Source organism: Phaethon aethereus (genome assembly GCF_964289735.1).
Source record: "Phaethon aethereus genome assembly, chromosome: 1".
Classification (NCBI taxonomy): Eukaryota; Metazoa; Chordata; class Aves; order Phaethontiformes; family Phaethontidae; genus Phaethon; species Phaethon aethereus.
In genome coordinates this window covers 144,056,799-144,071,715 of record NC_138575.1, presented here as the reverse complement: position 1 = coordinate 144,071,715, position 14,917 = coordinate 144,056,799, and the positions used below count along the sequence as shown (strand labels likewise).

General features: G+C 41.3%; 1 protein-coding gene across 1 annotated transcript in view; it reads right to left on the bottom strand.

The window, feature by feature from the left end:
* Positions 1-14,917, bottom strand: part of DHRSX (dehydrogenase/reductase X-linked) — a gene marked incomplete at its 3' end in the record, with an annotated part of 174,489 nt that overhangs the window by 46,858 nt on the left and 112,714 nt on the right. The window contains 1 exon segment of the mRNA XM_082009356.1: positions 14,793-14,894. Within this exon segment, the coding sequence (XP_081865482.1) occupies positions 14,793-14,894 (102 nt within the window).

The window sequence follows — 14,917 nt, the reverse complement described above, 5'->3', positions numbered from 1 at the left end:
GGATCTCCTGCTGCAGAGTGTAAACACGGCATTTAGAGCAATGAGTGATTGGTGATGGCATGTGAAGTGTAAAGCCGACACTGATTGATTTCTGCCGAGAAAAATGTCAAAACCCCCACTTCAGTTCCTTTACCCAGAAAACAGGTAGACTGACTCCCTCCCTTCCTCCCTGCAGGACTGTGAGGATAAATGAATTCATTTGTGAAAAGTGTTTTGAAGACATTAAAAGTTGAGTTAACCCATTGCTATTGTGCCAGAATTCAATGCTGCAGATCCGCAACAATAATTAATCCATCTACAATAGGTGGGAGCTGGGCAATCCCAACAACATTCCCTCCATCAAAGAGCTTAGACCAGTGGAGACAAGACCAGGCTAAGCAGCAGACCTGCTCTCCCAGATGGCTTTCTGCTGAGTCCTGGCTGGAGTTTAAAGATCTGTTGAGTCTTTGTCTGAAATCTGCAACTTCTATCTCACTGGTGTGGGTGAGAAAAGATGCAGTAAATTTACCCAATATGGCTTAATTACTGTGCTTACAAGCAGCTGCATATTGAAATAAGTTTCTGAATGCTTATTTTGGCAATATTTTTGCATATATTTCTACAAACCACAATTTTCAAACTCAGTGCCTAAAATAAGTATCCACATCCCTAACATGCAATGTTGATTTCAGCATCTTGCAGATAATCCTGAGCTCAAGCATAAACTATACCATGCACTGCAGCTGTGTGGGGGATAGCTATCCTGCTCAACTATAATGTGGACTTGAATGTTACAAATTATTCTTATTTTATTAAAATTTGATTAAGGTACACGTGGACTTGTCCCTTGTAATTTAAATGTAGGTGGTCATGGCTCACAAAAAGTAATGTTACAGGCCATTTGTCTTCTCTCTAAAACACATGAATATGATATAGCAGAAAGGCCACCTCTGCCCATGGACATGAAAGAGTGTCAGCTTCATCAGCTTCATCCTTGTGCTACTTCATATGCCCATTAAAAACCCTTTAACATCCCCTTTCTTGACGTCAGACTGGTGACGGCATATTAAATTATCAACTTAAATTGCACATGCTGTGCATCTGCACCACTCCTTTGGGAGGAGTCCCACCACCCGAAAGTCCTGCTTTGTTACTGCTACTCGAGCGGAAGAGGAGATATTTTCAGGATCTTTTTAGCACGGCCAACACCCATAGCAATTGACCTACGGGCTGCCTACTGCTTAACAGGCCCGCATGACGAAGAAACAGCTGTCCCTGTGCGAGAGCACGGCCCAGAGTAAAACGTGGGCATTTTGTAGGAGTGGAGATTAGCTGTTTCAATGCTAGTCTCTACTGTTTGTGGAGACTGTGGTTTTATACAGGTAGGGGAGAAAAAGCATGAGGGAGGTGGGAAAAGAGCAACGGTGAAAGGATGCAAAGAAAGAATGTAAAACATAGCAGATGATGGAAAAGAAAGTGAAGGTGAGGAAGGGAGAGGAAGACAACTGGAGATGCAGTGTAAAGGTAAGGAATGAGAGAAGACAGAGCAAACTAAAGTTTTGGGTGTAACACAGTGTACCCGCATATGGAGAACTTAAGACTGAACATGAGCGATGCTGGCTGATGGCACGGTGAACGGAAGACAACACAAATTACATGATGAGGCTCTACAAAAGCTCTGACTGGCATCTCTCTCTCTCATTACACCCACTTTCCTAGATCCCTCAGAATGATGGGAAAACCCAGCTGGCGGGTGCGGTTTCTCTGCATGTCAAATCTCAACAGAAAGGCACAAATTAGAGGGTGCCTGGTTGGGTCTCCCCTTGTATCCTCCTTCCTCAGCAGCACTTACTCTGTTGCATGGTGCAGCTGCTCACATAGCTGGAAACCGATTCCCATTTCCTCCATAACCTGCACGTGCGGCACAAAATGACGTCTGGAACAGTGGCTGGGACCGAGCACTGGCGTGAAGGTTACGGACAGACAGAACCGTGAGACAAGGCCTGTTTTCTGGGAATAAAGAAAGGGTGGGAAGGCTCCCAGGCTCCCAGGCCAAGTCACAGCCTGCTACAGTGCGAGTTTTAGCAGACACAGGGCTTAGCACAAGTTAAGCTATTGGAGATGGGAACAGCACCACATCTCTAAACACTCACGCCGGTACAAGGAATCAGTTGGCATCTCTCTGAGGCCCATCCTGCTCCCCAAAACTCTGACACTTTGAAGGAGTGTCAGGAGGAAGCAGTTTGCCAGAGGTCTATTTGCAGCAACACTGGTAAAATGCAAGCCCAAGAAAAGGCGGCCAGCGTAAAACAGCCCTGGCACAGCAAAGCTGATGTGAACCCCAAATGTTGCTTCTGCATCCGCCGGGGCTGCTGCAGGGCTCGCTATAGGCACCTCCATGCACACACACACTTCTGCTGGCCGAGTCAGATGGAGGGGTGGAGGAATTTGTCCGGAGAGAAGACGAGTGTAGACAGCTGCTACAGCCATTCAGCTTTGCAACGTGACCAGCAGGCGAGCCCGGGAAGGCTGTCACCGCGTGCATCAGCCCCGAGGACGCCTGTGCTACAGCAACTGCCCTCTCGACCTCTGGGGAGATGCGGGATTTCAAGAGCACATACAGGCTCTGCCCTCCACCCCAATTAGTCTCCACCATCTGTGCTGCACGTCCTGGAAACAAAAAACAGATCTGAGCTCATGCTCAGAGAGAAAAATTTTCACTCATGCAATGCACAACTGTTAAGAAACACGTTCCCAAAAATTATTTTGCTCATTCTTCAGGAGCTTCCTCTGAGCAGAAATTGTGGTCAGGTCCTTGAGCAGGCAAAATCACCTCTCCTTACATTTGTTGCTACTATAATTCCCTTTTTGTCTTCAAGCAGTGGTCAAATCCAAAACACCTTTGAAAGACTTTTTTTTTAAAGGCTTTGATCTTTGAGGTGGTTCATATCAAGGCTATCAAAAAATCTTTCCCTGCAATTTAAGGGTAGTTTCTTTTATTTGAGGGGAAGCCATTTTAATTCACTGAGAGCGAGCGTGCAAAGGAACACCCAATAGGCAATTGAACCTGGCTGCTGCTCTGACAAAAGGGAAAACCTTGTAGGTGTAGCAGCAACCTCTCTTTTTTAAATTATTAACTACCTAACGTTCAGTAGGTACTAAAAGTGGCATGTTGTTGATTTTCTTTTGTCCAGAAACATTATCAGCTTTACTCAAGAGCCCCAAATGGTAAGTCAAAGAATGAAAGAAGAATGAAAGCTGCTTTTCTTTTTTTTTTACTTCTTGATTGTAAAGTAAGAATGATTTCATTTATTCTTCTGGTATGGAATCCATACAATCCAGTACCTTTCCAATTTTAATTATCATTAGTCAGTCTCCTCGGTTTTTTGGAGTGCGTGTGAAATTTGAAGTGGCAGCACACAGACCATTAGCGTCAAACACCTCAGTTCTGATAAAATTATTTGTATGTTTTACCTGGATTGTTTCCAGAAGCTTTGTTTGAAAATACGTCACTGATATCAGCATGGCATTAGAAAATGAATTGATAAATAAGCTGAACATGAGCTTTTACTCTGTAATTGACTAGCTGCTATTGAAACAGTCAGGTAAAAGACTGACAGTACGCATGCAGAAAATGGCCGAAATGACACATTGATGTGTGATTTTGCAAGGGTGGAAATAAATTAGAATAAGGAAAATATTTTGCAGCATAACTACGCTGAACAACTATTCTTATAGTAATACATTCCAATGTGCTGCAGTTAAGGCATTTATTGTAGTATGTTCAAATTATACACATTTTATTTAGCTATAATGAATAAAAAAATTCTTTCCTTTTTTACTTTTATGACTAGGCAATAGTCATATTTTTCTCTCAAAGAATGAATACACCTCAAGAGAACTGTCTTTGTAAACCGTCATTTATCATGCTTTTCTATAAAAGTTTGTAATGAAACTCTTGGTTTGGGATCCATCAATGAATTAGTCTTGCATGATTTTAAGAGCTTAATGGATCTGATACTGCACACAGCATAACCAAAATGTTTATGACAGTTGTAAATATTACAGGCCAGGCATACCAGGTTTTTATTGGATTATATAGGATAATTTGTACCATGCCTGCCTGTACTGCAGATGATGGTAAACATTGCTGTAATTCCTGTACCTCCCATTGCAAAGACATCCTTCATCTCCATTATAAAATATGTTTTAAGAACTTTAAAAATACAAGTATTTCACTCATCTAGATGTATTTACAGTGAGCTGCTTCAAGGTTTTTAAAGGTAGTTCTCTCAAACTCACTACAAAAGAAAGATTTAAAATCTCTTTTTCACACGCAGAACAAAATGTCCTCCTTCCGAGCCAGAGTGGGGGTTTGGAGGGTTTGGAGGCAGTGCTGGGCAGACAGCACAAGAGGTCATCCACATACACTTACACGTAACACCTCCATAGCAGGAGGTGAACCTATATAATCACATTCACCCAATTCTTGCTATTTGCAAGGAAGAGATGCATATGGAAAAAGTAATAGAGATGGTAGCTCCAAGTAAAAGCACAAAGCCTTTTCTCCATACAGGCTCTGTACTGGCGTAGCTGATTCATTTAGCAGCATTTATCCATCCCATGAGTGCAGCCACACGAGGCGACCCACCTCACGAACAGAGTGTTAAAACCTCTCTCTTCTGCACGCCCATACACCAAAAGATCTACGAGCGGATCTATTCTAGCTATAGAATAGTATAGCCCACTTCTCTCCTGAATAGGGACAGCTATAGTGGAGCGAACATCTCAATAACCGTATAGCAGCATCCCCTGGGTAGGCTGCCTATACTAGACTGCTCATCCCACCTCGGTCAGTTGGGCTATGCTACCCCAGAATAGTCCTGTGGATCTCTCCTGGCTAGCGAGCAACAAGGAGATGCAATGCCTTATTAGAAGAAGTGCCCCCAGAAGTGCCTACTAGAGACACAACTGTACCCACATAACTGCTTTTTACAAGTATGGCCTCCTCGGGGCTGCAGGGAGGAGAATTTACAGGCTGCTGCCACACACTGCTTGCTACGTTACATCCATACCCCAGAGCCCAGCGCTGCGGGTATGCTGCACACCTACTGGTATCCCAGAAAAGCCTTCTGAGTCTAGACAGGACCACACACAGAACACAGATTAACAGTATATGAAAGCTGAAAAGGCAAAAATCCAAACAGTTAAGAAATAAAACACAAAAATACAATGAAGCTTGGTAGAGCTCTCCAACCCTATGGTCTTATTTTCTGTCTCCCCAGAGGGATTTCAGACTTTTGCACTTTCTAATGTCTTCTGGAGCTCTGTATATATGTATATGCAGTTTTCTAAAGCAAACTGGGAGGAAACTGAAGCAAAGAAAGGAATTTTAACCCATAGCATAACGATGACGCCTAGATGACACCTAGAGTCCACACCAATGCATTTGACCCATGTGGAGATGCAAGAACATCTGCTGTCAGCCTGTCTGGCATCAGTGGTGGGACAGTGTCCCGTGCATGGACCTTCCCTGAGGGTGACTGGCCATCATGAAAACGAGTTTGAGAAAGAGCAGGGCAGCACCGGGACTCAGCCTCGGACAGCCGTCTCCAGAGGATTTGGTGTCTCCTGCCACTTCCCAGAACAACTCCTCCACAGGAATCTGCCTGAGCCTTCGCTCCAGCACTCAGCGAGTTCCCAGCACCTCCCTCCTCCCGCTCCCTTGCAAGGGGCTGTGCGCTGCCTTCCTGACAGCAACCCAAACTCCCCGTGCCAGCACCAAAGCACAGCCCTGACAAAGCCAAGGACGGGGTGCTGTGTCCCAGCCAAAGCTCTGGGCTGTGCTCCCCTCCCTCCCCTACCCCCAAAATCAGGTGACCCGACGCTGATCTTATCAAGGAACAGTATGTGTGAGGGGAGCAGGGGAGAGGCTCAGCCCCAGACATCCATATCATCTTCATCTGCCTCTCTGCTTCCCCGCAAACGGTACATTTGCTCTCCCTGATTTTCTTACCCAGCCACTCTAGCTCCTTGGTGCCTGAATCTCATGAGATCTCACTCCTTATCCTGCAGGCATCTGCCAGTCACATGCTTTGATCACCCTTCCCTTGCTCCTGAGGCTGGTTTCCTTACAGGGCCATGACCCGTGGCTCTGACGCTCCCACCAGCTTCCCCATCCCCTCTTCAGTGTCAACCAGTTGTGACACAGAGGTAGATGAGAATTAACTTCTACAAGTTATGCTGAAGTTCGTGGCCAGGCACAAGAGAGAGGCTCCAATCACATCCCCACTGGGGGGGATAATTCTCATCTCTGTTAAATGTCAGTAAACTCACAAAAAAGACATCAGTCAAGAATTCCCACACTGCAAGAAAAGGTTCAATCAGTTTGTGCTCAACAGAGACTCTAGTCCTCAAGATAAGGACTCAGACCTCGTGAATTATGTGGTGTCTAAGCACTTGCAAACTCTGACTGCAACCTCTCCTTATAGTTCAAACATGCCTAACACCTCTTTTCGTCCTCGCTACCCACCCCAGCTCCCTCCCCCCATACTCGCTCTCCTATGAATTTCCTGATATTGAACAAGAATATATGCTATATTCATAGTTTAATTGTTAAAAGGTCTTTTAATCAGCAAATTTAAATGTATTTTTGATAATGCATCAAATTTTCCCCCATCCTAATGGTTCTCACCTGACAGTCCTGTTTCCCTGCATCAGCTCTTCACTCCATCTTCTGCTGTCTCTCCCTCATAACCAGCCTCAGCTGCCTCTCTTTTATTTCAGTTCTTTACGCCAAGGCTCCTCATATAAATGTGCCTCTCTTGGAGGTTAGGGTCTTGTACCATCTGCATTCAAACTGGGCTTTTTCCTCTTCCACACTGCAGGTTTTGTCACTATGCCTAAAAATGCAAGAGCCAGCTCTTCTAGAGAGATGAGGTCACTAGCCAGTCAAGGTCATCAGCTACATCAGCTCACCAGCCATGCCTGGTGAGACGTTTAGCTCCTGACAGCGCTGAAATCACATCCCAGCTCCACAGTCGCATTCCAGCTGTGTATCAAGGTAAAACCCAGACACCCATCAACTCCCATCCACCTCTCCCCACCCAGCAGTCTGCTTTTCATGGGACAGAAACTTGCTATGGAGGTCACAGAGGACCCGGGCCCTGGGTGTGGACAGTGGAGAGACCAGGAGGAGCCTGAAGCAAGCCATGGTGCCCGTCTCCACCCCAGCTCAGAGGTAGTCACAGGGAGCAGAGGGGACACTGGTGCCCAGCCTCAGTGCCAGTGCCGTTGCCTGCACGCAGTACTTCCCACCACAGTTCAGGGTTGTGACTCCAGCAGAAAGACCTGCTCGGTCTCAACTCAGGACATGCTTGGTACAGGCAAAATCTTTAGCAATTAAAATGTAAAAGATGTTTTTCAAACTGCAGTGCTTAACAGGCTTCTGACTCAACCCGTCATGGGAATCTTCCATGGGTGGCGAAAGGTGAAGCTGCCTCTGACACAAAGGCAGCATCTTGCCTGCATTCAAGTCCCTATTCCAAACTGTGATAACACCAGAAATTTTCTAAAGAAACTTGCCATCATTTTTGACATTAAAAAACAAAACCAAAACCAGCCCAAGATGTTTTTCTTATCATCCTTAGAAGATGAACTCTTTTGTCTGGCATTACCAAAAACATCAAATAAAAATAAATGAGCCTTATGCAAATTCTTGGCATGGAAACTCTTAGCCCAAACATTAAAAGTTTGACTAACTAGTAAAGAACTGAAAATTGAGTAATGTCTACTCCTGGTCCTCCCAGATCCACCTATAATGCTCACAAGGGTGAAGTGGACTGTATTAGCTGTGCCAAAGAAGATAAAGCAATTCATCTTTTCACTGAAGACAAGCTCTTTGTTTACCAGTAGGTTAAAGAAAAAAAGAGAAAAAAAATGCAGAAAATCCACATTCAAGGATTATGAGAACAACAACCAAACATCTTTGTTAGGTTCAGCACAAAACTGAACAGGCTGCAATACCTCCTTAAGAACAGATTCACTTTCTGATTCAGTGTCACGCTATTACATAGCGAATACACAACGCATGGGCTAGGTCCCTGGAAAATGAGTCAGTCTAAAAAAGAAAATATGATCCACAACTGAGGTTTTGTTTTGACACTAAAATAAATCAGGGCATTCATAATTGGGTCTGGATGGAAAAAAAAAAACAACTTTGTTTCCTAAAAATATGCTCAATAAGTGTTTGGTTGGCGCAATGGTGAGTTATCCCACTCATAATCAGAAAATAGGAAAGTCAGTCACAGCTTTGTAATCCAATACGAAGGTGTCTTAGAAGCAAAATATCCTGTTTTGCAATTTGTATAAAAAATATTTTTACCTAAAATCTATGAAAGGATTAGGTAAGAATAAAACATGTCTCACTCCTGCCTCTCAGAAAAGCCAGTGGCATATGTTCCACGCACTTAAGTAGAACTGGTTGGGTTTCCTAATCCAGCAATAGCTGAATTTTGTATCTGTCTTCCACTGATAAAACATCCACATTCAGGACGTAAAAGCAAATGGGTCAAGAACCCGCAGCATGTGGAGCCTGAGGTATTTCCCTTTTCACAAAGTGTTTGATATCACAGACACAGAAAAAGCTTTGGAAATAATTAGAAAGACAAAGATAGTATCAAGCAAAAGTAAGGATTTTCATGAATGAAATTCTTACAGTTTGAAAGTCAGAAGTAGCCTAAAGTTACTCTTCTAAAGTTCCTCTAATAAAAAATAAACCTCTTATAAGAAATCTGATATCTTTAGGATACATACCATTTTGGCAGACAACAATGTTATTCAAGTATAATAAAAGCTCTAGCTAATGACTGCTGCTAAAAATCTGCGCACTAGGTAAATGCTGGCATTGCACAACTCTTGGTTGCTCTGAACAAGCTGGGTTGGATACCATCGGCAGTATCACGGTGCTCTGACACATGTGCCCAGACAAGTTACTTCCAGTACCCAAGGCACCTAATGCCTGTAAAGAGCAGTGTGTGATCAGCCAGCCTCCTCATACTTTCTGGCCACCTCTCTTATAAAGATGATGTCTTCTGAAAAATCTGAGTAAATGGCATCTGTCATGCACTGAGCTTCTTCAAAAAATATGGCTCTAAGAGTATCTTCTCATTTTAGGACACATTAATGCTGCATGTTAGTGTTCTTATGACTCTTCTAGTTTTGCCCATCATCCATGGAATATCCATTTTAAGCCAATCCCCCCGCCACCTTAAATTATCTTTTCCAGCTCTAAGCATCTCCCAAAGGCCCAGCTCTCCCATGATGTCTAGTATCTATCACCCATTATATACAATAAAGTGCCACTTGCCCTTCTGCTTGTTCTCTCTTTTTCTTCCTGTCCCTCTACACCTCTTCCATTCCAACTTTGCTTGCATATTGCTCTAATTTGTCTTCGAGGAAGGGTGAAGATGAAACATGATGCTGTAATCAAGACACTGGAATAAGGTTCATGAGATATCAGATCCTGACTTCACCACATCCTTCCCATGTGGCTGGAGGCAAAGCATTATTTTTGATGAAACCCAAGTTCCACTGGAGTCAACAGCAACCCTCCTCAATAACTTTCTCTCAAGGCCTTCTCCAGTGAATTTCCACATCTCTGGGGTTTCTCTCCTTTTCAATTTACAGTCTGTGTAGCCTGCAGCTGCTACAAAGAGGGGAGCCGGCTCTTAACTACCAGTGGCTCAAGATCTTTTCGTAGATCCCACTGTGAAAATGTAAGTAACTATTCTTAAACTTAACTGATAAATAATAGCTGTGAATAAGTAGGCAGCTAATAAAAATGTTTGTATTTGATGTATCTACTTGTTTCCACTCCTGAAATGTCATACTACTTCTGAAGATTTGATCCTGCAAATACTCAAACACAAGAATAATATGTGATCAACCATGGCAGTATCCACAGGCCTCCTCAAATTGCTCCCTGCAAAGTCCATGGCTGGACTGCACATGGCTGAACTGTGTGTAGGTAACACAGAGAAATATATATATTTCACATACTTACCTACTGATACAGCTTTTATTGTGCCCTAGGAATTAAAGAGGAAGGCTTATAGAGACTTATTCATTCTATTAAGAGACTGAGATTTCTCAGATGATCCACAAAGTACAAAATATGAACCTCTGAATCAGCCAGCAGTTCAGAAATATTGATTTGAAATTGGCTTAGATAGGCTTCAACCTGAAATATATTAACTGTAATCTGTCTACAATAGGCTAATAATAGTCTGAAATCTCTAAGTTCTTTTTCTGTGTTTGTGTGCATGCCAAGGTATATACTAAAAGTCCTTGTAGTTTTCTCCTCCTCCTTTCCTATCCTGTAGCCAAAATCACAAATGAACTGCAACAGAGAAGGCAGGCCGTATTTCATTGTTAATGAATTAGACCATGCATGTTTGGTATCCATAGGTATTCTTTTATCACTAAAGATGTTGTGATTTTGGTGTTAGGTCCCGTGGTTTTAAGATTATTAAGTACTGTAAACAATGTATAAGTAAAAACATTAACTACAAGGTGGTGAGAAGCATTTCTAGCACACAGAGAAAATGACTGACTCCAAGTTAGAAAAAACCTCTCTGGCATGAAACAATGACTACCGCTCATGGAATTTTATGAAGTGTTTTACTATCTGTCTCTTTTGCAACCACAGGAAGATAGTAGACTTTCTAATGCATCTTTACAGCAATAGTATTTTAATGAATATATTAAATAATTACACTAGTGTACATGCTGTAATTTGCTAAATGCTTTTCAACTGTACAAAGACACAGTCCTTTTCAAAAACAAAAACAAAAAATTGGCACCCAATTGCTAATTAGCAGACTGGAAGACATACTCTTCTGACCTTCTGTCAGATTAAGTTTTCTAAACTGCTTGTACTGCATCCATCTTTCTGTGGTTCATAGTTCAGCTATTTAGCTTACTTTTTTTTTTTCACAGAAAAATGAATTTGTTTTGTGTCATATAATTTTTCTCTTTTACCACTAGCATATTATGTTTTTATAAAAAATGTTTATGTAATACTCTATTTGCATCTTTAATATATTTTGTTTATTTTAAAAACCAAGAGCTGAGCATGCACATTACCGATGCAGAAAGCATAGCAATGGAACAAGAGGCTTTTATTTGTCAGCTGAAATAATGCATGCATTCAACCAAATTTTTCCTTTTAAATTAGAAATTAGAAAGTTAAATGTATATGCTAAAATCAGCTATAACAAAAATAGAGGAGGTGACTCTAGTGCACTAATCTCCATTTTGAATGCCCTAAATGTTCACATAAGACTTCTTAAAGTGCCTGAATTAATTGGATACCTAAACCTTGCTGAAATTTTTGTGGGACCTGGGTGCCTAGCTCTAGGAAAATAATACTTTGAAAATCAGGACGTTAATATTAATTTAATTTCCAAAAAGATCCTTGAACTGGGCAAGTGATGGAGACACATTTTTTTAAAAAAACATCAAGGACCTGGAAAACTGCGGAATTTCATAATGATCTTAGATCAGATATATAGTATTTATTATTTACCTAGCACAGTAATTCATGCCAAATCACCTGTTTTTAATAATATTTCAATGTTAATTTCACAGTTTGCATTATTGTACAATGTTAGAACTTTCCTTAATTCATCTTGAAATGTTTGGCTTTTTGATAGGTTCACACAAGCCCACAACAAATATCACATACATACAGGATACATATTGATGGAGATAAGATGTGGAAAGAACATTGATGTATAGGCATGGTTATATCAATTAGTTTAAACGATTTTGATTTAAAACAATTAAATAATAGTAATATAGTGTGCAAAAAAATTGCAATGTAACATTTCTTGACCTTTTTACATTAATTATAATAAAAGGGTACAGTCCTTGATAATAAAACATTTGGTCATACGAAGATAGAGAGGAAAATTCGTATTAGGTTGCTGACAGTCTGATTCAGAAGTCATAAGACCCACACAAAGTCTGATTTTCAAAACCTAATGGAGACTTTCCATTAGCCCCAAACAGACTTTGGGTCAGACTCTTAAAAGCATATGACTGCCTACAAATGCATTGTGCGGGTGCCTGGCTCACAGGCTCTTTGCCATATGCTAAAAAATAAAAATACTTCTTCATATCAAGAACACTAAAACTTCAAGATCTGTAAGAAATAAGAAAGCACTAGATGATACCAAGGGACTGTTGTGGTTTAGCCCCAGCCGGCAACTAAGCACCACGCAGCTGCTACTATTCTAGATGTGTGCACTGAGACATAAGAAAATTAACCATGTTTTCATGAGATGTCCTGCAAGCCACCTTTTTGCAAAGTCATGCAAAATGCCTTCCTATTGACAACAGAGTTTTCTGACAGAAAGCTTACAGACTCACGGACAACATGCCCAACAACTCATTCCTATCAGACATTTAAATATTGCAAGCATTGTCCTCTTCCAGAGACTCAAGTTTGTGTCCAGGGGATCATGCGGTGAAGGCAATGGAGCTGTCAACTGTGATGAGGCTTTTGAGTGAGTAGTGCCTCCAGCCCTGATGGACTGAATCTCCCTCCTTACTGCATTGCATTACAGTGAAAAAAATGACAAAAAAAAAAGGAAAGGGGAAGGGAAAAGGAAAAGCCTACTAGTTAAACCAAAGGTCAGCATTTGTCTTGGCTGTGCTCAACACTGATAGAAAGCCAAGAGCAGCTGTTCAAAGGTTTTTGCATCAGGACATTTCTCCTCCATAAGGTATGTTAATTTTCCTCTCATTTACCAAGAAATCACTTGGGCTTTCACTACAAAACTAGTAACAAAACTAAACACTACAGTTTATTTACAAAAGCAAACAAAAAGGACCAGAAAAAAAAAAAAACAACGGGAAAGAGCTTTCATAAGTGGGGGCTGAGATGACTTGCCAAGTAATGGTTGGAAACTAACCTGGGAGTATTTACAGCGGCTTTGGACATGATCACTTCTGTGATTCTGTTAAAGATTCAGCAAAAAGCAGAGTTGGACCATTCATTTCATTGTAGTTTCTAACAAGATTTTCTCAAACAACAGGTTTCTCTTGCCAACTGTATTTGGTAACCAAGAGTAAGTGAAATCAAATGCCCTTCTTGCAGGTCACGAAAATATAGCCTAATTCAGGCAAATACTAGTCTCAAGCTTCTTTCTTAAAAGAAGTTTTGGACCTACACTCTTTGGTGTCATATTGTAATAGGCACATAAGGAGATCTATTTTCATGTAACTTTGTTTCTTGATTAAGAAGATATACTTAACTGCAATTTTCATCCATCCTGCTTCAGCAGCAGCTAGGGCAGAACAAAATCCTTTATTCAAGAGGGCTTCCCAGCCGTACTGTTGCTTCAGCCCCGTCATTTCTCTCCCAAGCTGCCTCCAAAGCCCCTACTGCACAGTCCTGGTTTTGTTGGTGCAGACAACCGGTGGAGGGCAGGGGATGCCTCACAGGTGCATAGATCTCAAAATATATTTTTTTTTTCTCCCCCACAAAATGCTGCTTTTTCAAGTAGTGTTATTCCCATCTGTGTAACAGTTTGCACTCTGCACCTTTAAAAGCAGGAATGTAAAACTGGAAAGAGTTTGTAATCAGGATTAAATATCCACTACGTTTAATTATTGAACAATTAAAATAATAATGGTAGGCTTTTTTGACTAGTCAAATAAAAATGAACATTTAATTGAACATATCATGAATGTTTCATATCAATCAGGAAATAAAATACTCTTGAATGTTTCTTGTAATATTTGCTTGTGTTATTGAGGGCTCTTTAAGGCATCAACAAATGTAACAAACCCATTTATTTGCAGCACGTTCGCCCTCACTAGGACTGAAGGGTGTGCAGGAAAATAGAAAATGTTCTTTGGGAATTCTTAATAAAAATACATGCAAATAATTGGGAAAATAAGAACAGCAGCATATAACAGCAGAAAACTTCTAAAAAGCCTAAATTGTCGCTGGCGGGTTTTTCCCCTAGTTAAATAGACAGGTGAAAATTCCCCTTTAGGAAAGTTCATGCATAGCATGCAGGGTTTTTAGAGGAAAATTATTGTATGGGCTGGTTTCCAAAAGTATTGTGGCTATAAAATATAATTAGATGGCAAGTATGTGAATAACAAAAGTTAAAATCCCTAAGAGTAATGAGATTCATTTGATAATTGTATGAATGCAAGATAAATGTTGTCCTTTTAATTTTTTCTCTGACCACTAAGGACGCAGTTTTATGGACAACTTTCCAGCAGCACCTTGATCTAAGCAGTGATTGCCATGAGGTCGCTGGATAATTTGCTAGATTATATTTCAGATGGATTAAGCCCCCAGTCCAGCTCACCACACGGCTACAGTGAATGCATGTATTCATAGAGGGAAAATACAGCGGGAGAGAAAGTAAATAAAGATGAAAGGACAGGTTTTCTACAGGCATAAAGTACAGCTTTCCTTTTTTTCTTTTTTTTTAGGGATGCTCAGATTCTTGTGCACTTGCGTGATGTTTAGTGCTGGAGAGCTAAAAAATGCAGCAAAGAACACAACTTGCAGTAACATCACGAGCAGGGGTGGTACCAAAGTGTTCTGTTCAGCTGACAGTCTCTCAGAAAGGTGCAATTTAAATCCTCAAAAGACATCCCTGTTAATACAGCCATATTGTAACCTGCCATATAGTTCAGGTAATCAATCTGGAAAGTGAAGTGATAGACCAGACCCCTGTTTGGCACATCTTCCCCTGCAGATATGAGAAGCAAAAAACAGAACTCACCATTATTCACCAGGACATGGAGTGGACAATTCTTTGCTCTAAACCGCTGCACAAATTGCCGTATAGACTTCATGGAAGCCAAATCACAGTATAAAAACTCCACTGGGAAAGAAGAGGAGATGAAC